The sequence below is a fragment of the Bos taurus genome, chromosome 6 (assembly GCF_002263795.3).
Source record: "Bos taurus isolate L1 Dominette 01449 registration number 42190680 breed Hereford chromosome 6, ARS-UCD2.0, whole genome shotgun sequence".
NCBI classification, from domain to species: domain Eukaryota; kingdom Metazoa; phylum Chordata; class Mammalia; order Artiodactyla; family Bovidae; genus Bos; species Bos taurus.
The window spans coordinates 95,688,216-95,711,669 of NC_037333.1; the positions used below are offsets into that span (position 1 = coordinate 95,688,216).

The 23,454-nt window shown below is 37.6% G+C and overlaps 1 protein-coding gene across 3 annotated transcripts in view; it reads left to right on the forward strand.

Moving 5' to 3' along the window:
• CFAP299 (cilia and flagella associated protein 299) overlaps nt 1–23,454 on the forward strand; it is a 731,227-nt gene that overhangs the window by 661,950 nt on the left and 45,823 nt on the right. For all 3 annotated transcript variants that reach the window (XM_024993415.2, XM_005208154.5, NM_001076389.2), the window contains exon 5: nt 15,922–16,051. In XM_024993415.2, the coding sequence (XP_024849183.1) occupies nt 15,922–16,051 (130 nt within the window). The remainder of the gene's footprint in view (nt 1–15,921; nt 16,052–23,454) is intronic.

Genomic DNA, 23,454 nt, shown 5'->3' on the forward strand with positions numbered 1-23,454 from the left:
AATTAGTAAAGCCCCTTTTGCCAAGCCATATACAATATTGCGGGCATACCACCAAAGCATAGAGATCACAAGATATTTTGAATTCTGCCTTTCAAGTCTACCTGTTTCAAAGTGGTTAAGTCTTTGTTACTATCTTTTGAAGGACACAAACTCACAAAACCATTTTCATTAGCCACAGAACCCCCTTTCAACAAGTTGTTTCTGTTGAAACCAAGCCACCTAGCAGTTTGGGTATCTTCCCTTCCTAGAGGATTGTAATTCAAGCACAGAAACTCCAGCTTTCTTGAGATCATCTTACTTGTACTGCCAAATGATCCCATTTCCTAGACAAATGTATCATACCATGAGTTTTAACAGGCAGTTGATGCATCTGCCTGGTAAAATTTCTATCCACTAAAAAAAAGTACTTCGGTGACTTGGGATTTCACTTATAATCTAGGCAGTGTCCCTCCAGGTATAGCAGCAGAGAAGGCAGTCTCTCTTCTCCAGCGTTACGTTCCTCCACCACAGCTTCATGTTGCCTAAATGTTGTTTCATAACACTCACCTAGAATATAGCTCTAAATTGCACATCTTTTTAACAAATTCAGAGCCATTTCACGTCAAGGCACAATTATAGTGCCTGAGCCTGAAGGCTATCCAGTCTTCCTCACAACATACCTACAATCCAGTTTTCACATCTGCTTTCATTCTCTAGTCTCTAGGACCCAAGACCCACTGTAATTTCCTCTCCCTAATATACTGACACTTCTTTATTAAAATGCCTTACCTTGTCACGTAGTCATGACTAAAAAATTATAATTCTAGAAATACATCCATAGATATGAAGGAAAACAATGGTGATTACAGGCCCGAATCTTTCTACTTAAAGAAAGATCAGTAAACCTAAAGAACATCTCAATATTCATAGTGTAAAAATGAAGGTATGTTGCTGTTTCAGTAGTTCCAAATAATTTCATATTCACAAAATTCGTATTTTTCAAGATCTTCCAATAAGAGTATTTTAAACCAAAGAATGTTTATTATCTTTAAATAAGAGAACTTTAATCTTATGATTTCCTTAGAAGTAACAGAGATAATTTATCTATACAATCTCCTTGTTGTTCAGTCATTAAATCATGTCCAACTCTTTGGGACCCTATAGACTTCAGTACACCAGGCTTCCCTGTCCTTTACTGTCTCCCGGAGTTTGCTCAAACTCATGTCCATTGAGTCAATGATGCCATCTAACCATCCCAGCCTCTGTCATCCTCTTCTCCTTTTGCCTTCAGTCTTCCCCAGCATCAGGATCTTTTCTAATGAGTTAGTGCTTCTCATCAGGTGGCCAAAGTATTGGAACTTCTGCTTCAACGTCAGTCCTTCTAATGAATATTCAAGACTGATTTCCTTGAGGATTGACTGGTTTGATCTCCTTGCTGTCCAAGGGACTCTCAAGAATCTTCTCCAGCACCACAGTTCGAAAGCATCTATTCTTCAGTGCTGCTGCTAAGTTGCTTCAGTCGTATCCGACTCTGTGCAACCCCATAGACAGCAGCCCCCCAGGCTCCCCTGTCCCTGGGATTCTCCAGGCAAGAACACTGGAATGGGTTACCATTTCCTTCTCCAATGCATGAAAGTGAAAAGTGAAAGTGAAGTCGCTCAGTTGTATCTGACTCTTAGCGACCCCATGGACTGCAGCCTACCAGGCTCCTCCATCCATGGGATTTTCCAGGCAAGAGTACTGGAGTGGGGTGCCATTGCCTTCTCCGATTCTTCAGTGCTAAGCCTTCTTTATGGTCCAACTCTCATATCCAGACATGACTACTGGAAAATGCAGTCTCTTTAGCCTAAGATAAATGCACACTAGCCCCTAAGAGAACAGTTATCAATAATAGCCATCAAATTTTGGTCATTTTCTCATTTCTTTCTTGCATTTGACAAGGGGTTGGATGTCCTTGTTATTTTTTTATACCTTCTATTCTTTTTGGTTCTCATGCCACTGTCTTACTCCTCTTACATTTGTATGAGATTCCTCTGTCTCCTTCTCACATTCTTCTCTTATGTATACCAAATGTAAATTGTAACATCAAAAACATAAAATGTGTCCACAAATAACAAATTCTGGTGAGAATGTGGAGAAAAGGGACCACTTGTACACTGTTAGTGGGAATGTAAATTGATGTAGCCACTCTGAAAAACAGTATGGAGGTCCGCCCCCCTAAAAAAATAAAACTTCCATATGGTCTAATAATTCCACTGATGGGTATGGATATAAAAAAAAATAATGAAAACACTAATTCCGAAAGCTACTTCCACCCCAGTGTTCATAGCAGCACTATTTACAGTGGCCAAGATTTGGGAGCAACTCAAGTGCCCATCAAGAGATGAATGGATAAAGAAGAGTCAATATATATATATATACAACGGAATATTATCAGCCCCCAAAAGAATGAAATAAATGATGTCATTTTCAGCAACATGATGGAACTAGAGGCTATTATGCTTAGTGGAGTAAGTTAGACCTAGAAATGTGAGATCTAAAGAATAAAACAAAATACATTAAACAAATGTATTTAACAAAACAGAAATAGAGTCATAAACATAGAAAACAAACATATTTACCAAAGAAGAGAGGGAGAGAAGAAGGAACAAAATAAGAATATAGGATTAACACAGATACAAATGACTATACATAAATTAAACAACAAGGATTTACAGTATAGCACAGGGAATTATATCCAATATCTTGAAATGACCTATAAATAAATGCCCTGCCTAACACATCATTATTCTGGACATTGAACAACAGTATAAAGGTTCTTGGTAAATGACAAAGCACTACATCAATGCAAAATAACATTATTGACAGTTGTTTCAATAATAATATCAGAAAGAGAATGAAATTAAGGTAGGGGTCTCTGTGACACCCAACCCATACATGCACCCTTCCCTCGGGTTTCTCATGAGGAATGGCCGGATAGCCTAATTACTCTAGGGCTAGATAGTGCCATTCTCTCTTGACCTTGAGATTCTCACTCTGTGATTTGGAACTGAGAGGTATTCCAGGATGTTTCTAATATTTGCTCCCTTTGAAAAATCAGAAAGGGCTGTGTGTAACTCTGTTTCCTTACTCTGGGGAGGTATGGTAATGAGTAGATCTGTTATTATCACCTACTCCTTTCCTATTACCTGCGGTAGCAATGAAACATTCCAGAGACCTTGCCAGAAGGCTGGGATCCATGGTGAGGAGGCCAGCATGGGAGTATGGAAGCAGATTTGGAATACTTCCTCTGAATCTTTCTATAAGAGGGATTCCTCTGATCAAGGGTTACATTGTTCTTTACCCTAGGGGACTTATCACAAATATTCAAGTATACCATATATTATAACATTTACCTTACCCTTAACACCTTCTATAACCAGTCCATATACTTGACATTGTACTTTGGATTTAGAGCAGGTAACATGGTGAACATGCCAGACAGGTGCCCATCTGTCTTCTGACTCAGTGACCTTCTGGCAATGAACACTCCCTATTATCCACATGCCTTCAAAGGAGAGGAGAGCCAACTTTGCCAGTTCTCCTTGCTTCCTTTGCTCTCCCTGAAGGAAAGGCACACCCAAAGTTCTCCACATTTTGGTGGGAGACCAGTCCATATTTGATTCTCAATCCACAGCAATTTATTTTCTGCCTCATTAGTATGAAACTACTGAGAATCTCTTGTAAATGTTAACACTAATTGATATGTACTCATTTTTCAGGCTCCCCAGGTGGCACTCATGGTAAAGAATCCTCCTGCCAATGCAGGAGACCTGAGAGACACAGGTTTGACCCTTGGGTTGGGAAGATCTCCTGGAAAAGGAAAAGGCAACCCATTCTAGTATTTTTTGCTGGCAGAATCCCACGGACAGAGGAGCCCACAAGAGTCAAATATGACAACATACAAAGTTTTCAGTTCTTGTCTAACATTTAATGTCCTTTCTACCTAGAATACTTGGCCCTGTTTCTTTCCATCAAGAAAATCTCATTAGGAACATATCTTACCAAGATACATATTCTTTTTTGACAGAATAGTCCAAAAATACCTTACACAAATACCTATTGTATCATTTCTCAGGCTGTATTATAATCCTTTTTTATTTTTGATGTGTTGAATTGAATTGAATGACACTTCTGACTACCTGTCACTAGGGCACTTAATATTTTCAATTATTTTAATAGTTGCAATAGATTGGTCAACAGTTATCTATATTTTCCTAACTGGAATATGCATTCATTAAATAGCTGATTGAGTTAGAGATACATTGTATAGCTATGAATAGGAGCCAAGTTAACTAACTTTTGAAAACACTAAACTTTAGGTTTCATATCCTTACCAACCAAAATCACTGATCAAACCTATATTTTTACAGGGAATATGATATTTCAGGAAATTAGTTTGTTATAGAATGTTTTACTGCTTTGATATTATTTGAAAAATAGAAAAAGAACAGGAGTGTTTATTATTCTAGATTAAATTTCATGTCTCTTTACCACAATTGCAATTTCATATAATTTTTCCACAGCAATAAAATAAAAAGGATCAACCATAAGAAAACATGTTTTAGCATTTTTTAAACATCTTTATCATAGTTTTGGCAAATCTATGGTAAACCTTTGGAAACAGTTTAGACAAACATTGGATAAATCAGCTCTAAAACAGCAGCATTTAAATGGTCTGTAGGTGTGGCGACCACACACCTCAGTTTTCCTGGCATTGTCTGAGCTTACTCTTATTGTCTTGGCACAATTGTCAGCAGCTTCTTTTTTTCTCAGTAAGATCCTAGTTTGCACAGTAGAACTGTAGCCATCCTACTTACAGACTGTCTACACAGAGATTAAAAAGGAGACAATAATTTTTAATGCCTAAATGTCCCCATGACTCAGATAAAACCCCCTGAATTTTCATTTTTCAATAAAATCTTTTTATTTCACAAAAACAGTTTTTGTAAGTTTTTAAGTTTATTTCTATTTTTACAGATTTCCTTTAAATATGATTATCTCTCCTCCTAAAAATTGTCTTATAAATATTATTTATTTTTCTCTCAAATGAAATGTGTTTTAACTTTATAAGCATATTCAAGTATTAGGTACTATAAATGCCTACTGGTCCAACTCTTCAAAACCCAGGAAGATTCCATTATTAATGGAGATTGAAATAAAAACTCCCTCCTATTCATTATGAACTGTTGGTTATACTCATAGGGAAAATCTCTTAGGAGCTAATAGGTTCTCTTTCAGTAATGTGTTCTCTGTGATGTCAAATTTCCTGTTCATATGATAATGATCTTTTTTTTTCCCCCTATGCTTTAGGTAGTGGAGACTACAATTGTTACAGTCATTATTTTTGTTCTGGATTCACCCTTAAGATGTTGGCTTGCCTTAAATGTATTTTTATGTGCAAAATTTTCTAATCTTTGACAGCATTGTCCGTTATGCTTCCATAGTTTCCCTAAATATGCCACTTGAAGGAAGATATTAAACAAAATTAGGACAAAGCATTTTGGGGACAATGGCTTTGAACTTTACTCCCCCTGGTGGTCCAAAGCCCTGTTTCCCTGTGATGTAATAAAAATATTTTTTTCTGATACTATGAGTCATCATGTAAAATAGATGACAAACAGGTCATTGTTTCCAAAAATATGCATAAGGACCCATTGTCACTTAATGAAAAAATTTTATACGTATTCATCTCAACTCATTATTCTAACTTATTTATATAAGTTGTATATAAGTAAGCTCTTATATAATAAAATGCCCAATTACTAGGATGTTTATCATGGGGAGCAAATGGTAATTTGTTCCGTTACTCCAAAACCTTAATCAATTTCACACAAATCATCCTTTTATGTCCTTCACCTTTCATACAGTATGTTTGAACTTTTCTACAAGTATGTTCTAGATCTGAACATTTACACATAAATTAAAATAACATGCAATAATTCACTGAATCAAAGGAGGCTTTCATAATAATAGACTATTTCCATTGGGAAGAGCCTTTGCAATATATAGGTCAACCTCTAAATTTTAGATAGAGAAAATTTAAACAATTGCTTCAGAGTTCAGGTTTAAGTCCCAGATCAATGTTCTAGGTGAATTCTCTTAATTACCTTTTAAAATAATTTTCTTGCTATTTCTTTGTTTTAGTTCTGTAGTAATTGAAAATAATGTAATCAATTGAATGATGAATGATAATAAATATTGGCACTGTATCATTAATTTAGTTTATGAATATTTATTGAGTGCTACTTGTTGATAGAAACAGTGTAGCAAGTGTAGAATAAACAGGGTTGGAAGATGGGAAAGAAAAAATTACTTTTTGATATGTTGACATTGGGGCTCCCTGGTGGCTCAGACTATAAAGAATTTGCCTGCAATGAAGGAGACCCAGGTTCAATCCCTGGGTTGGGAAGATCCCCTGGAGAAGGAAATGGCTACCCAGTCCAGTATTCTTGTCTGGAAAATTCCATGGACAGAGGAGCCTGGTGGGCTACAGTCCGTGGGGTCGCAAAGAGTCACACGACTGAGCAAGTAACACTTCATGCTGTGATTGAGATGCTTGTGGTTTGTCCCAGTAAATACAGTTGAATAGGTGATGTAGATCAGCAATTCAGGGAGAGAACTGAGATGGAACATGGTTTGGAGTAAGCTGGCACAGAGAAGATAGACTTCATTATATGCATTAGGAGAATATGAGTTTGAGGAAGTTTTTAAATCTTTTTTCTCCTTTTTATTTCTCTTTTTTTATTCCTCTTCTTTCTGTTTTTTTTTTAAATTTTATTTTATTTTTAAACTTTACATAATTGTATTAGTTTTGCCAAATATCAAAATGAATCCACCACAGGTATACACGTGCTCCCCATCCTGAACCCTCCTCCCTCCTCCTTCCCCACACCATCCCTCTGGGTCGTCCCAGTGCACCAGCCCCAAGCATCCAGTATCGTGCATCAAACCTGGACTGGCATCTCGTTTCATACATGATATTTTACATGTTTCAATGCCATTCTCCCAAATCTTCCCACCCTCTCCCTCTCCCACAGAGTCCATAAGACTGTTCTATACATCAGTGTCTCTTTTGCTGTCTCGTACACAGGGTTATTGTTACCATCTTTCTAAATTCCATATATATGCGTTAGTATACTGTATTGGTGTTTTTCCTTCTGGCTTACTTCACTCTGTATAACAGGCTCCGTTTCATCCACCTCATTAGAACTGATTCAAATGTATTCTTTTTAATGGCTGAGTAATACTCCATTGTGTATATGTACCACAGCTTTCTTATCCATTCATCTGCTGATGGACATCTAGGTTGCTTCCATGTCCTGGCTATTATAAACAGTGCTGCGATGAACATTGGGGTACACGTGTCTCTTTCAATTATGGTGTCCTCAGTGTGTATGCCCAGCAGTGGGATTGCTGGATCATAAGGCAGTTCTATTTCCAGTTTTTTAAGGAATCTCCACACTGTTCTCCATAGTGGCTGTACTAGTTTGCATTCCCACCAACAGTGTAAGAGGGTTCCCTTTTCTCCACACCCTCTCCAGCATTTATTATTTGTAGACTTTTGGATCGCAGCCATTCTGACTGGTGTGAAATGGTACTCATAGTGGTTTTGATTTGCATTTCTCTGATAATGAGTGATGTTGAGCATCTTTTCATGTGTTTGTTAGCCATCTGTATGTCTTCTTTAGAGAAATGTCTATTTAGTTCTTTGGCCCATTTTTTGATTGGGTCGTTTATTTTTCTGGAGTTGAGCTGTAGGAGTTGCTTGTATATTTTTGAGATTAGTTGTTTGTCAGTTGCTTCATTTGCTATTATTTTCTCCCATTCTGAAGGCTGTCTTTTCACCTTGCTGATAGTTTCCTTTGATGTGCAGAAGCTTTTAAGGTTAATTGGGTCCCATTTGTTTATTTTTGCTTTTATTTCCAATATTCTGGGAGGTGGGTCATAGAGGATCCTGCTGTGATGTATGTTGGACAGTGTTTTGCCTATGTTCTCCTCTAGGAGTTTTATAGTTTCTGGTCTTACGTTTAGATCTTTAATCCATCTTGAGTTTATTTTTGTGTATGGTGTTAGAAAGTGATCTAGTTTCATTCTTTTACAAGTGGTTGACCAGATTTCCCATCACCACTTGTTAAAGAGATTGTCTTTAATCCATTGTATATTCTTGCCTCCTTTGTCAAAGATAAAGTGTCCATATGTGCGTGGATTTATCTCTGGGCTTTCTATTATGTTCCATTGATCTATATTTCTGTCTTTGTGCCAGTACCATACTGTCTTGATAACTGTGGCTTTGTAGTAGAGCCTGAAGTCAGGTAGGTTGATTCCTCCAGTTCCATTCTTCTTTCTCAACATTGCTTTGGCTATTCGAAGTTTTTTGTATTTCCATACAAATTGTGAAATTATTTGTTCTAGCTCTGTGAAGAATACCATTGGTAGCTTGATAGGGATTGCATTGAATCTATAAATTGCTTTGGGTAGTATACTCATTTTCACTATATTTACTTTCTGTTTTTTACTTCTTTCTCTCTGCCTCTTTATGTCTGTCTTTCTTTTCCTTGTTTAGCTGAAATTTATATGTGTGTGTTAGTTTTGAGAAAAATTGTATAGGGAGATGAGTTTGATTATATTAGAGAAATGTTGAGTAACTATTGAAGTAACAAAGAAGACAATAAGGAATGGAATTCAGAAAACAAATAGAGATTTTTTTTATCTTGAAAAAGAAGAGAGGCATTCATTCTGAGCTGAAGGGAGGTTAGAGAACACTGTCAATATGAATAAATTTGCAAGTGAAGGGATAGGATCTTGATCATGTTCCCATTTAGTGTCCTTTTTTATTAATAAACTAAGAAGTAAGGTCATTTTCGGATAGTAAAGAAGGAAGTGGAGGAATAGGATGCATGAATAACATAATGAAAGATAGAGAAAGAGAACTAGAATATGTAAAAAGTTACTCTGTAGGATCCAGAATTGGGGGTTAGAATTTGAAATTTAGAATTACATCTATGGTACAGTCTGTTGTTTACAGCAAGAATTGTCAGAAGACTATATGCAGGAACAGAGAAGGCAAACATTTGAACTGACCGAGAGCTGGTATTTATAAATATCAAGAGAGTCTATTGAGCTAGACAGTTGTGATTATTGGCAAGTGTCTCAAGAAGGACAGAAGTCAAGAAGTTAGTTGTTACAAATGAGAATTAAAAAGGGTGATCTGGGGAACCCAAGGCCTCAATAAGTGCAAAACAGTACTGTAGAAGAACTATCAAAGAATACTAATAGACAATAAAAATTCAAATAGAATTATGAGTTATAATAATATCTAGAATATCGAGTTGGATATAGATGGCTTAAAAGGAGTGGAATTAAGGTTTAAATATACATTAACACATTCTGCATTGACAATTACTTTGCCACTTTAAAGAAATCAATAAACAGCAGATTAAAAAGAATGTTTGGGTTGGTGAGATCAACAAGATAGCAGAGTAGGAAGCCCTGGACTCTTCTTTCCCTCCACAAATACACAGATTCAGTAACTATTCTCAGACAAATTCCCTTTGTAAGAAATCCAGAAACAACTGAAAGGTCCGTGTACCCCCCAGTCAAATGAAACCCAGCCTTAACAAAGCCAGTAGAGATTTGAGACACCCTCTTACTGGATTACCTTTTGCCAGCTTAGCATCATACGATGCAAAAGAAACCCTCTAGCTCTCAGCTTCTCCCAAGGGAAGCAGGGATTGGTTTCTGTGCCCAAACCCCCAGCTGTTCTAAGTGGGGCTCCCCAGGGAACTAACTTCCATTTTGCCAGTCTTGGACTTCTGTTGGGTCAGGCACATTCTGTGCAACTGGAGGGAAGTGGTTACAGCATCTTGGGCTGGTAGACATCATACATCCCACTCACTGCTCATCACAGAGCAAGGGACAAAATCCACAGCTGCCTGCCTCTTCCTGGGGAGGGAAAAAGTTAGAATGGGCCAATGAATCTCTATCCAAGTTGATAGATGGTGGTCTTTTCCTGTAGAAAACCAGTTCATGAAGACTGGGAGAGGCATCTACTTTGTCTAATATGCAGGCAGCAACACATAAAGTCAAGGAAAATCAATAATCAGGCAAGAATGTTCCCCAAAAAGGAATGAAATAAACCTCCAGATACTCACCCTAAAGAAAAGTAGAAGTGTGTTAGTGTTAGTCACTCAGTTGTGTCTGACTCTTTCTGACCCCATGGACTGTAGCCCACCAGGTTTCTTTGTCCATGGAATTCTCCAGGCAAGAATACTGGAGTGGGTTGCCATTTCCTTCTCTAAAGAAAAGTAGTAATCTGATATATATACCTGAAAGAGAATTGAAAATAACTTTCAGAAAGGTGCTCACTGAGGTCAGGAACACAATGCATGAACAAAAGGAGAAATTGAACAAAGATAAATATTAAAAAGTACAAAACAAATCATGGAGCTAAAGATAATAATCAAACTTAAACAAAACCCACTAAAGTGTTTCAACATCAAACTAGATCAAGCAAAATAAAACACTGGTGAATTTAAAGACTGGCCATTATCCATTCATCTGCTGATGGACATCTAGGTTGCTTCCATTTCCTGGCTATTATAATCAGTGCTGCGATGAACACTGGGGTACACGTATCCCTTTCAATTCTGGTTTCCTCGGTGTGTATGCCCAGCAGTGGGATTGCTGGGTCATAAGGCAGTTCTATTTCCAGTTTTTTTAAGGAATCTCCACACAATTTTCCATAGTGGCTGTACTAGTTTGCATTCCCACCAACAGTGTAAGAGGGTTCCCTTTTCTCCACACCCTCTCCAGCACTTATTGCTTGTAGACTTTTGGATCGCAGCCATTCTGACTGGCATGAAATGGTACCTCATTGTGATTTTGATTTGCATTTCTCTGATAATAAGTGATGTTGAGCATCTTTTCATGTGTTTGTTAGCCATCTGTATGTCTTCATGTTGATGTATGGCAAAACCAATACAATACTGTAAAGTAATTAACCTCCAATTAAAATAAATAAATTTATATTTAAAAAAGACATAAAAGATTAAAAAAAAAAAAGACCAGTCATTGGAAATAATTAGGTCAGAGAAGCAAAAAGAAAACAATGAAGAAAAGTGAACAAAGCTTAAGTGAGTTATGGGATACTGTCAAGAAAACCAATATAAGCAGTATAGGATTCCCAGAATGAGAAGACAGAAATAAAAGACCAGAAAACTTACCCAAAAAATAATAACTGAAACTTCCAAAATCTGAAAAAGGAAATGGATATCCAAATCCAAAAAGCTTGTTGTTGTTCAGTTGCTTGGTTGTGTCCAACTCTCTGTGACCCAAGGAGTGCAGCACACCAGACTTCTCTGTTCTTCACTTTCACCTGGAGTTTGCTCAAACTCATGTCCATTGAGTCAGTGATGTCATCCAACCATCTCATCCTCTGCTCCCTTCTCCTCTTGCCCTCAATCTTTCCTAGCTTCAGGGTCTTTTCCAATGAGTTGGCTCATTGGAAAGCCAGTGAGGCCTCAGGAAGCCAGAGTATTGGAGCTTCAGCATCAGTCCTTCTAATGAATATTCAGGACTGATTTCCTATAGGATTGACTGGTTTGGTCTCCTTTCTATCCAACAGACTCTTAAAAGAGTCTTCTTTCAGCAACACAGTTAAAAGTATAAATTCTTAGGCACTTAGCCTTCTTTATGGTCCAACTCTCACATCCATACATGACTACTGGAAAAACCTTTGTTGGCAAAGTGATGTCTCTGCTTTCAACACACTGTCTAGGTGGAGTTAATAATCAATTGACATCAAATTTCACTGAAACAAGACAAGTAAGCTATAAAGCCCTGCTGTACAGCATTGTACTTATAGTCAACATAATGTACACTTAAAATTTGTAGAGAGAAGGTCTCATGTTGAGTGTTCTTAATATAATAAATTAAATTTTAAGAAAGAGTACTTGTTTTAGAGCCTATAGACTGGGTTTGAGACTGTATTCTAGTACTTGCTAGTAATGTAAATTTTAAATATTTATCTTCTCTTAGCTCCAGTGTATGTGCTCAGTCATGTCTGACTCTTTGCAGCCCCATGGACTGTAGTCCACCAAGCTCCCCTGTCCATGGAATTTTTCAGGCAAGAATACTGAAGTGAGTTGCCATTTCCTACTCCAGGAGATCTTCCTGATCCAGGGGTCAAACCCACATCTCTTTCATCTCCTGCATTGGCAAGCATCTTCTTTACCACTAGAGCCACATGGGAAGCCCCTTAGCTCCAGTGCCCTCATCTATATAATAGGAATAGAAATAAACAGTATGCAGGATTCTTACTAAAATCAAATTAATCTCCATAGAAGAGATATATCATAATGCTGTTACATATTAAATATATCATTTCATATATAATTTGTTTTATGATAAAACCTTTTTATACCTCCTGCCGCTTTAGGATCCTGCTTTCTCTACTTTTCCCTCTTCACATCATGGAAACAAATTCAAGAATAGTTTATACTAAAAAAAAAAACTGACCTTTAATGTTTTGTATCCTTTTCAGTGCTGTCCTAGTTTTCTTGTTTCCTTCACAACTAAATTAATAGAGGAATTTTTTATTCAATGATCTTTTCTCATCTTCTCTTAAATTCTCTATAACTGAATTTTGCTCCCACCATTTTACTGCAACTGTTTTTTCGTAATATCCTTCCAAGTGAAAATTTGAATGAACTCTTTTCATACATTATCTGAATTGTAAAGCATTTGGCACTATAATCTTTCCTAAAATACTGTTTCTTTATATATTCTCCTCTCTTCAGATTTTGCAATAAAATAGCTCTCCTGGTTCTTCCTGATGCTTCAGATCACTATTTTTTAATTTCCTTTACTGATTCCTCTTCTTTTCCTATAAAATTGACATTCCCAGGTTTCACTCTTTTAAATTTTTTTTTTAATTTTTATTAAAGTTTTTTTTATGTGAACCATTTTTAACATGTTTATTGAATATGTTACACTATTGCTTCTGTTTTATGTTTTGGTTTTTTGTCTGCAAGGCACATGTCATCTTAGTTCCCCAATCTGGGATCAAACCCTCACCCCCTGCATTGGAAGGTGAAGTCTTCACCACTGAACCACCAGGGAAGTCTCCCAGATTTCATTCTTATTCACATTATCTCCTTCATCTATCTCAGCCACCTATTGGAATTTAAATACTGCTGGTAGTGCTGGTACTCCATCTAAGCATGCTCAGCCACTCAGTCATGTCCAGCTCTTTGAGACCCCACAGACTGTAGCCTGCCAGGCTCCTCCATCCATAGGATTGTCCCAGCAAGAATACTGGAGTGGGTTGCCATTTCCTCCTCCAGGGGATTTTCCCAACTCAGAGACAGAACCCACATCTCCTGCATTGCAGGCAGATTCTTTCCACTGAGCTACTGGGGAAGCCCCTTCTCCATCTAAGAAAACTCTAAATTTAGAAATTTATCCATTACCTATTTATTCTGTTAATATACATTTAGTATCTGCCATGTGTCAGGCATGGGCTGTAAAAAGGAATTGGAAATATGGCAGTAAACAGCACAAACCAAGACCTTTGGTTTGGTTTCATTTTCTTGGATATTTCCTGAGGATTTCAAGTTGAACACATCTAAAACTGAAATAATCCCCTTCTAACTCCTGCAATCTGTTCCCTACCTTGTGTTTTATTTCCTAGTAAACATTAATAATTCTATCCACTTAGGTATTCAAATCAGAAATCTGAGAGTAATCTAGACTCTTATCTTGTTGACATTTTTCTCATAACCATTAAATCCACTTTTCAGTATGTTATTAAATCCAGTTCCTCATTTTCATCCACAGACACACTTCACGATCACCTGGTCTCTGTATGTATAAAATGGGATAGCTTTATGCCTACTTCATGGGGTTGACAATAAGATTAATGGTATAATAGATTCCTTAGTCTCAAGACATTACCCAGTACATGGTGCTTATTTATTGTTAGTTATCATTATTAAATATTAATAATTATTAGCTATTAGAATTGGCTGAATAGGAGAACAAAAAGTATTGACCAAAAATCCAAGTCACTTCATCAAAAGTACCATGTGCTAGACAAATTGACTTTCTTACATAAAAAGTGTGTATATATACATATTAATATATATTCAAAAAATCTGCCTGAACTTCAATGAGGCTTTTCATTTGAAGTCTGAGCAACAAGATAGGAATGTGTGATACAAACCATGCCCCTCAGAGTATAACTATGACTCAAGCATTTTACTGAGATTGTCTCTATCTATATATCTCAGAAATACACACACATAAAGTTGAGAATCACACCCATGCCCCTTATTCCAGTTTGTCGGTCTCCTAACTGAACACCCAGGAGGATGGAGGTCAATTTATCTTCCTTATTATGAATTAAACTGAATTGAGGAACCCAGTTTGAGTGTGAAGTCAAATTGTCTTGTAATTCCTTTTCTACTGGATTAAATTCACCACCAATACTATTGGCGACTCTCCTATCATCAACCTATTGAGCATTGAGCCTGCCAAAACCTGGCTAAAGTGAGGACCTAGAAAGCATGAATGTTCAGCTCGGGCCCTCAATTCGTTAATCAGATAGTCATTCCTGCTCTCTTGGGAAGGGTTGAGAAAACACAGAGGTGGTTGAAAAACTTCTTTTTCTAACTCTAAGCCTCAGAAAAGGCAGATGTTATTATGTCTTGACCATAGAAGAAGAGGGGATGAGAGAGACTAGTTCTCACTCATATGCACCCCGGAAGATATATGATCTATACAATCAGTTTTTGAATATTAAAATATTTGAAGGTAAACATATCACATTTTCAGGTAATAGCAAAATGTTGATGCCTCAGAAAACAATGTAATTCAGGGTGACTTTAATCAATGAAATCTACTCTTTCAAAACGAAGAAGAGCAGTGATAGAAGGCAAAACAACCCAGAAATAGGATAAGGGGGAAATGATTAAAAATAAATATTAAAAATATTTGAGATGCATACTGGGCTGTGAGCTATACATGTCTTATCTTGACAGCTGTCATTTTAAAAGCAAACATAATATTAGAAATGTGTTAATGGGAATAAGATATGTAAAAATAAGTATGTTGAGGATGCTTCTAACACATAACAGCATTGTATTTGTATTGACAAATAGATATAAAATAAGACATGGAAAAAATACAAAGTTTCCATAGAAGATCATCCAAAGAAAGAGTTAAACAGGCAATGCTGAATGGAAGAAAGAGTATGTGTGTGCTTTGAAACACACAGATCTGGGTTGAAATATTAGATTTAGAATGTTAACTATACTAGTTGAACTCCTCTAATATCTGTCTTGTCTGCGAAGTAAGAGCAGTTTCATATGGATGTTGTTGTAGAATACATCACATCATGCCTGGCCTGTGGTCACCTCTCAAACACAAGTAGTTTTCTTACTGCCTGGGAAACGTATCATTGAAAAATAGAGCCTTAAAGAAACAAATTAATTGGTTTTGAATGAAAAGAAGTGACTTAGCCTACTTTTCCTTCCAGTAAACAGTCTCTTATTTAATACTCTGAATACTCAATAACCTGAAGAGTCTGAGCTAGAAGAAATAGCCTTAAATTACATCAATTTTCTTCTTCCTGGGAATATAATCCTGGAATAGGCCCTAGATCTTAGAGTGTCCAAACCAGGAAATCATGCAAAATAGTCATAAATATGTATCTAAACAATTAAGAACCCAGTCTAATCTTTTCTGCAAGAATTTTAATCATACCTGTGGTCTGCATGGTTCTACAGACTATGATCTTATCCATTTATCTTGAAGCTGACCTGCCTCAAATATTGTCTGGAATATATTTGTCCATTTATTTCATTATGCGTATTAATTCCTAATAAATATTTATTTTTATAGTTTTTACAACTGGGACAGTCATATTGCTATTTGGAATTCAACTCCCAACTACCAAGTGATTGCCGATAATCCAGAAGGCTTACTTTTCAAATACAAAAGAGACAGAAAAATTCTCAATGTGGACCCTAAGGTACATCTGCTTTTACATTTATGAATCTCATAATATTTATTGTATCTTTACTATCACTCAAAAATTATTAAATAATTGACCTTAAGTTTTTTTTTTTAATTTATAAATGAAAAGCTATGTGGAAACAAGCGTCTACTATCCTTAAAGAAAGAAAAAAACTTCAAAACTTAATAAATCAACAGGGAAGAATTTGGGGGGAATTTAAATGGAACTCACATATGGGAACACTCCTCTTTGCCTGGCAGCAGACTTAGGTCAGAGAACCAGTAGACTTCACATCCATTTTTTGCTCTGATTCTGTGGAGTCTAGTCACAGAATTTGGTGATGAGTCATTTACAGAAGAGAGGCTCTCATCTCACATACATACCCAGAATTCTAATATCCCTTTTTTATATGTGACTAACACTGAAGGCATTGGCACTCCAGTACTCTTGCCTGGCAAATCCCATGGACGGAGGAGCCTGGTAGGCTACGGTTATTGGGGTCGCTAGGAGTCGGACATGACTGAGCGACTTCACTTTCACTTTTCACTTTCATGCATTGGAGAAGGAAATGGCAACCCACTCCGGTGTTCTTGCCTGGAGAATCCCAGGGACGCGGGAGCCTGGTGGGCTGCCATCTCTGGGGTCGCACAGAGTCGGACATGACTGAAGCAACTTAGCAGCAGCAGCAGCAGCAACACTGAAAACAATATTGTCTTCAAGGCATTTATGAGTGTTCACTTATGAATAGCAGAGAAGTATATGTGCACACCTTGTCTCTGATAGTGCCTCTTTACTCATATGTGGGTGTCAGAAAGTGAAAATGAAAGTTGCTCAGTCGTGTCTGACTCTTTGCCACCCCATGGACTGTAGCCCGCCAGGCTCCTCTGTCCATAGGATTCTCCAGGCAAGGATACTGGAATGGGAATCCATTCCCTTCTCCAGGGGATCTTCCCAGCCCAGGGATTGAACCCGGGTCTCCCACATTGCAGGCATATTCTTTACCATCTGAGCCACCTGGGAAGCCCCAAATGAGTGTCAGCACACTATCACTTGAGGCAAATTATAGAAAACCTAATAAATAGCATTCTTATGCTAGAGTCTTTTCCTTTTTGTAGACTAAACTACATACATAAGAAAACATATAAAACGATAATAGCACTATTAATATGTGTGGAACAAGTTTTTGAATCAGTTTTGAATGGCATCACACAGACTATTTTAAGGCTCGATTTTAACCTATGCCATATACATATACCAAGAATGTATGCCATCAATTACAGTTTTTGTGTATGTCTTTGAAGAATCATTACTGAATCCAAACTGCTATTTGAATGGTTTGAATAGTTTAATTAATAAACACTCATTTCCATAATAATCAATCATGAAATTTCAAAGACTTAATCAATAATCCATGAAACATAACATTTTCCTCTTTTTCCTGGAAGATTTTAACTCAAAAGATTCATGGTGACTCTGAAGGAAAGGTACTTCCAAAATCCTGGAGAATAAGGATTTGGATAATTAATAATAGAAGTATATGACTTTATATTATATTATACATGTATAAAGTATATTGGTCTTCCTGGTGTCTCAGACAGTAAAAGAATCTGCCTGTAATTCAGGAGACCTGGATTCAATCCCTGGGTTGGGAAGATCCCCTGGAGAAGGGAATGCCTACTCACTCCAATATTCTTGCCTGGAGAATTCCATGGACAGAGGACCCTGGCAGGCTGCAGTTCATGGAGTTGCAAAGAGTTGAGCACAACTGAGCAACTAACACTTTCATAAAATATATTATATAAAAGAATTGTTAAGTGAGGCATCCAGTGATATTTGAGTACTTGCTCAGTTGCTCAGTAGTATCCAACTCTTGGCAACTCTATGGAATATAGCCCACCAGGCTCCTCTGTCCATGGAATTTTTCAGGCAAAAATACTGTAGTGGGTTGCCATTTTCTCTTCCAGGGAGTCTTCCTGATCCTGGGATTGAACTCCCATCTCCTGTGTCCCCTGCATTGGCAGATGGATTCTTTACCACCGAGACACTTAGGAAGCCCCTATTTGTTATGTTCCTTTAAATTTTTTTTTTTTTATCTTTTTGAAGGATAAAAACTAATGAAAAGAATGTTGGTCTTAGCATTAATAAACAAAATTCTAGGCCTTTATTATTAACTGGCTTCATGGTTTTGAGAAATTCACTTAACTTGTCTAGGCTTTGCTGTTCACAGCTGGAAGATGAGACTTTGTTGTTGTTGTTTGATCTCTGGAGTCCCTCTAGCTTTACCCAGGCCCAATTTGAAGAGATTCTAACTCAACTGGGCCTAGAAGTACATATTTTCATAAAGCTACCAGTGTGATTCTGCTGTAGATTGTCCATGAACCACAATTTGAAAAAGTCTTCCCTATAAAAACAATAATCTCAAGATCTGGTACTTTGTGTGTGTCCCAGACACAAGTGTTCTCAAACAATACAGAACACATATATTTTCATTTTTATGGACTAGATATAAAATTAGCATGTTTATCACCTACTTAATTTCTTAACTTATTTACCCTCTTCAAAGAGCCATAATCATTTTATATTTCATGCATCAACACAGTAGCTCTTACAAACCTACAGGCAAGTCAAGAAATAAGCTAATAAGTCAAGTTTTTAAAACTACAAACAACAATTTGAGTTACATCTTTGTACTCAATATCCTCCCTAACAATTCTGCTTAAAATTCTTCCTAAGATGAACATCTCATAATTCCATCTTTAAAGAGCTGTAAAATATTAAGAACCATACAACTCAACTCTCCTTTTTCTTTCCTTCAGGTACTCTCTTTGAGATATTTTATGCCTGAAATTAAAGAGGTTGAGATATATGAAAGGTGGAGACAGTGGTAAACAGGATGTGTTTCCTTTGTACTACACAGATGTAGACTCATTAATTCTGAAGTGTGGTTCCCTTGAAACAGAGTTGTTTGTAAATGGAAAGAGTGGAAAAAAGAAAATCGTGCATGTCTTAGAACAAGTAACATGAGTTCATTGGTTAAGAAATTCCAAATGCAATAAGAGTTTGGTTGCATTGAAAACAGGACCACTGGCTTTAACTTCCCTGCAGCTGTATAACATCTGGAACAAATAAGGCCAGTTTCTATTTCTGAGTGAAGAATGCTTGTCTGAGTGATTCACACCCACCAAACTGTTTCCAGTGTATTATCTTTAGAAGGATTGAGTGGACACACTTTGTACTCACTGCTCTGCATCATCTGCACAAATGAAAAAAAAAAAAAAGGAATTTTCCTTTTGCTTTTAGGAAACATTAACCATGAAAGAGTTTGCTTTGAGTCTTAGCCTAACATAGGTGGTCTAAAAGTTTCATAATCTACTAATGAGAGATTGTTTAGAATAGTTAAAATAGGAAAAAAAAAAAAACTTTCATACTTATACCTTTTTTTTTTTCCTTTCCCCTCCCCTCTTCTATTTACTAATCTGAGAATAGAACCTATCACCTGGAAAAATGTCTGGTTAATAGATAACTCAATAAATATTTATGGCATAAATGATTGAATGTATGATTCCCTCCAAACACAAATGCAATGCTATACATAACAAAAAGGGGAGGCGTATACTATGTCACTGATGCTTGAGGTAGCAGTAACAGTCAGGAATGGCACAGTCACACCACTCTGTATTGATCCAAGTAAGTCAGAAAAAATAATTATAGGAACTTATTGGTGGAAACAGCTAGTAGTGTGGCCATAATTTGAGGCTTTGTTGAAGTTATGCAGGAATCTTTATTTTAGTATGTACTTCCAAGTGTTCTTGTGCAGCCCCAGGAATATGTAATTTAATCCATCTCAAATTCAGACTGTTAGAATATGTTTTTGATTTATGAACAAATTGACACAAACAGGTTAAATGACTTGCTCAGGGTCACAGACTTCTTTATTAGTAGAAACTAGTGATGAAACTTAAACTTAAATATGAGACACCATAGGGAGCATAAAGAGTGTATGAGTTCAACACTTGCCCTTTAAGTGCTTACAGGATTTTTAAGAAAACAGGCATGTAAAGAATATAAGGGCAACCTAAGGAGGAAAGTGATATGCTATAAAAAAAAATAGAAATGCTTTGGGGATTCAGGGGACAGATGACTTTCGATCTAGGGCAGGGAGAGCATTGGAGATTGTTAAGGAATAATGGAGGAAGTAATCTTTCATTGAAATTGAAGAATGATTAGGAATTGAACTCATAGAGATGAAGATGATACCTAGAAGGAAACCTATTAGCAAAGATAAGGTTGATGACTGTAAAACAAAGGAAAGGAAGACCTAAATTGCTAAAGCTAGCTGTTGAATTAGTCTGGAGAAGGAGTGGAATGGGAATAAAGCATGAAAAGATCATGAAAAGCCTTAAATGCAGAACTGGTGAGGACCTTGGACTAGTTCAGATCTGTTCAGTTCAGTCACTCAGTCCTGTATGACACTTTGCGACCCCATGAATCACAGCATGCGAGGCCTCCCTGTCCATCACCAAATCCTGGAGTTCACTCAAACTCATGTCCATCGAGTCAGTGATGCCATCCAGCCATCTCATCCTCAGTCATCCCCTTCTCCTCCTGCCCGCAATCCCTCCCAGCACCAGAGTCTTTTCCAATGAGTCAACTCTTCACATGAGGTGGCCAAAATATTGGAGTTTCAGCTTTAGCATCATTCCTTCCAAAGAACACCCAGGACTGATCTCCTTTAGAATGGACTGGTTGTATCTCCTTGCAGTCTAAGGGAATCTAAAGAGTATTCTCCAACACCACAGTTCAAAAGCATCAATTCTTCAGGGCTCAGCATTCTTCACAGTCCAACTCTCACATCCATACATGACCACTGGAAAAACCATAGCCTTGACTAGATGGACCTGTGTTGGCAAAGTAGTGTCTCTGCTTTTGAATATGCTATCTAGGTTGGTCATAACTTTCCTTCCAAGGAGTAAGCGTCTTTTAATTTCATGGCTGCAATCATCATCTGCTGTGACATAGGGGCCCAAAAAAATAAAGGCTGACACTGTTTTCACTGTTTCCCCATCTATTTCCCATGAACTGATGGGACAGGATGCCATGATCTTTGTTTTCTGAATGTTGAGCTTTAAGCCAACTTTTTCACTCTCCACTTTCACTTTCATCAAGAGGCTTTTGAGTTCCTCTTCACTTTCTGCCATAAGGGTGGTGTCATCTGCATACCTGAGATTATTGATATTTCTCCCGGCAATCTGGATTCCAACTTGTGCTTCTTCCAGCCCAGTATTTCTCATGATGTACTCTGTATATAAGTTAAATAAGCAGGGTGACAATATACAGCCTTAACATACTACTTTTCCTATTTGGAATCAGTCTGTTGTTCCATGTCCAGTTCTAACTGTTGCTTCCTGACCTGCATATAGGTTTCTCAAGAGGCAGGTCAGGTGGGCTGGCATTCCCATCTCTTTCAGAATTTTCCACAGTTTTTTGTGATCCACACAGTCAAAGGCTTTGGCATAGTCAATAAAACAGAAATAGATGTTTTTCTGGAACTCTCTTGCTTTTTCCATGATCCAGCGGATGTTGGCAATTTGATCTCTTGTTCCTATGCCTTTTCTAAAGCCAGCTTGAACATCAGGAAGTTCATGGTACATGTACTGCTGAGGCCTGGCTTGGAGAATTTTGAGCATTACTTTACTAGCGTGTGAGATGAGTGCAATTGTGCAGTAGTTTGAGCATTCTTTGGCATTGCCTTTCTTTGGGATTGGAATGAAAACTGACCTTTTCCAGTCCTGTGGCCACTGCTGAGTTTTCCAAATTTGCTGGCATATTGAGTGCAGCAGTTTCACAGCATCATCTTTTAGGATTTGAAATAGCTCAACTGGAATTCCATCACCTCCACTAGCTTTGTTCGTAGTGATGCTTTCTAAGGCCCACTTGATTTCACATTCCAGGATGTTTGGCTCTAGGTGAGTGATCACACCATCGTGATTATCTGGGTCGTGAAGATCTTTTTTGTACGGTTCTTCTGTGTAGTCTTGCCACCTCTTCTTAATATCTTCTGCTTCTGTTCAGTTCAGTTCAGCTCAGTCGCTCAGTCATGTCCAACTTTTTGGGACCCCATGAATCACAGCATGCCAGCCCTCCCTGTCCATACCCAACTCCCGGAGTTTACTCCAACTCATGTCCATGGAGTCGGTGATGCCATCCAGCCATCTCATCCTCTGTCATCCCCTTCTCCTGCTCCCAAATCGTCCCAGCATCAGGGTCTTTTCCAATGAGTCAACTCTTCGCATGAGGTGGCTAAAGTATTGGAGTTTCAGCTTCAGCATCAGTCCTTCCAATGAACACACAGGACTGATCTCCATTAGGATAGACTTGGGCCTCCTTGCAGTCCAAGGAACTCTCAAGAGTCTTCTCCAACACCACAGTTCAAAAGCAACGTTCTTTGGCGCTCAGCTTTCTTCACAGTCCAACTCTCACATCCATACATGACCACTGGAAAAACCATAGCCTTGATTAGAATGCTTCTGTGAGGTCCACACAATTTTTGTCCTTTATCAAGCCCATATTTGCATGAAATGTTCCCTTGGTATCTCTAATTTTCTTGAAGAGATCTCTAGTTTCCCATTATGTTGTTTTCCTCTATTTCTTTGCACTGATTGCTGAGGAAGGCTTTCTAATCTCTTCCTGCTATTCTTTGGAACTCTGCATTCAGATATTTGTATCTTTCCTTTTCTCTTCGGCTTTTTGCTTCTCTTTTTTTCACAGCTATTTTTAAGGCCTCCTCAGACAGCCATTTTGCTTTTTTGCTTTTCTTTTCCATGGGGATGGTCTTGATCCCTGACTCCTGTACAATGTCATGAACCTCCGTCCATGGTTCATCAGGCACTGTCTATCAGATCTAGTCCCTTAAATCTATTTCTCACTTCCATGTATAATCATAAGGGATTTGATTTAGGTCATACCTGAATGGTCTAGTGGTTTTCCCTACTTTCTTCAATTTAAGTCTGAATTTGGCAATAAGGAGTTCATGATCAGAGCCACAGTCAGCTCCCAGTCTTGTTTTTGCTGACTGTATAGAGCTTCTCCATCTTTAGCTGCAAGGAATATAATCAGTCTGATTTTGGTGTTGACCATCTAGTGATGTCCATGTGTAGAGTCTTCTCTTGTGTTGTTGGAAGAGGGTGTTTGCTATGACCAGTGTGTTCTCTTGGCAAAAGTCTATTAGCCTTTGCCCTGGCTTCATTCCATACTCCAAGGCCAAATTTGCCTGTTACTCCAGGTGTTTCTTGACTTCTACTTCTGCATTCCAGTCCCCTATAATGAAAAGGACATCTTTTTCGGGTGTTAGTTCTAAAAGGTCTTGTAGGTCTTCATAGAACCATTCAACTTCAGCTTCTTCAGCATTACTGGTTGGG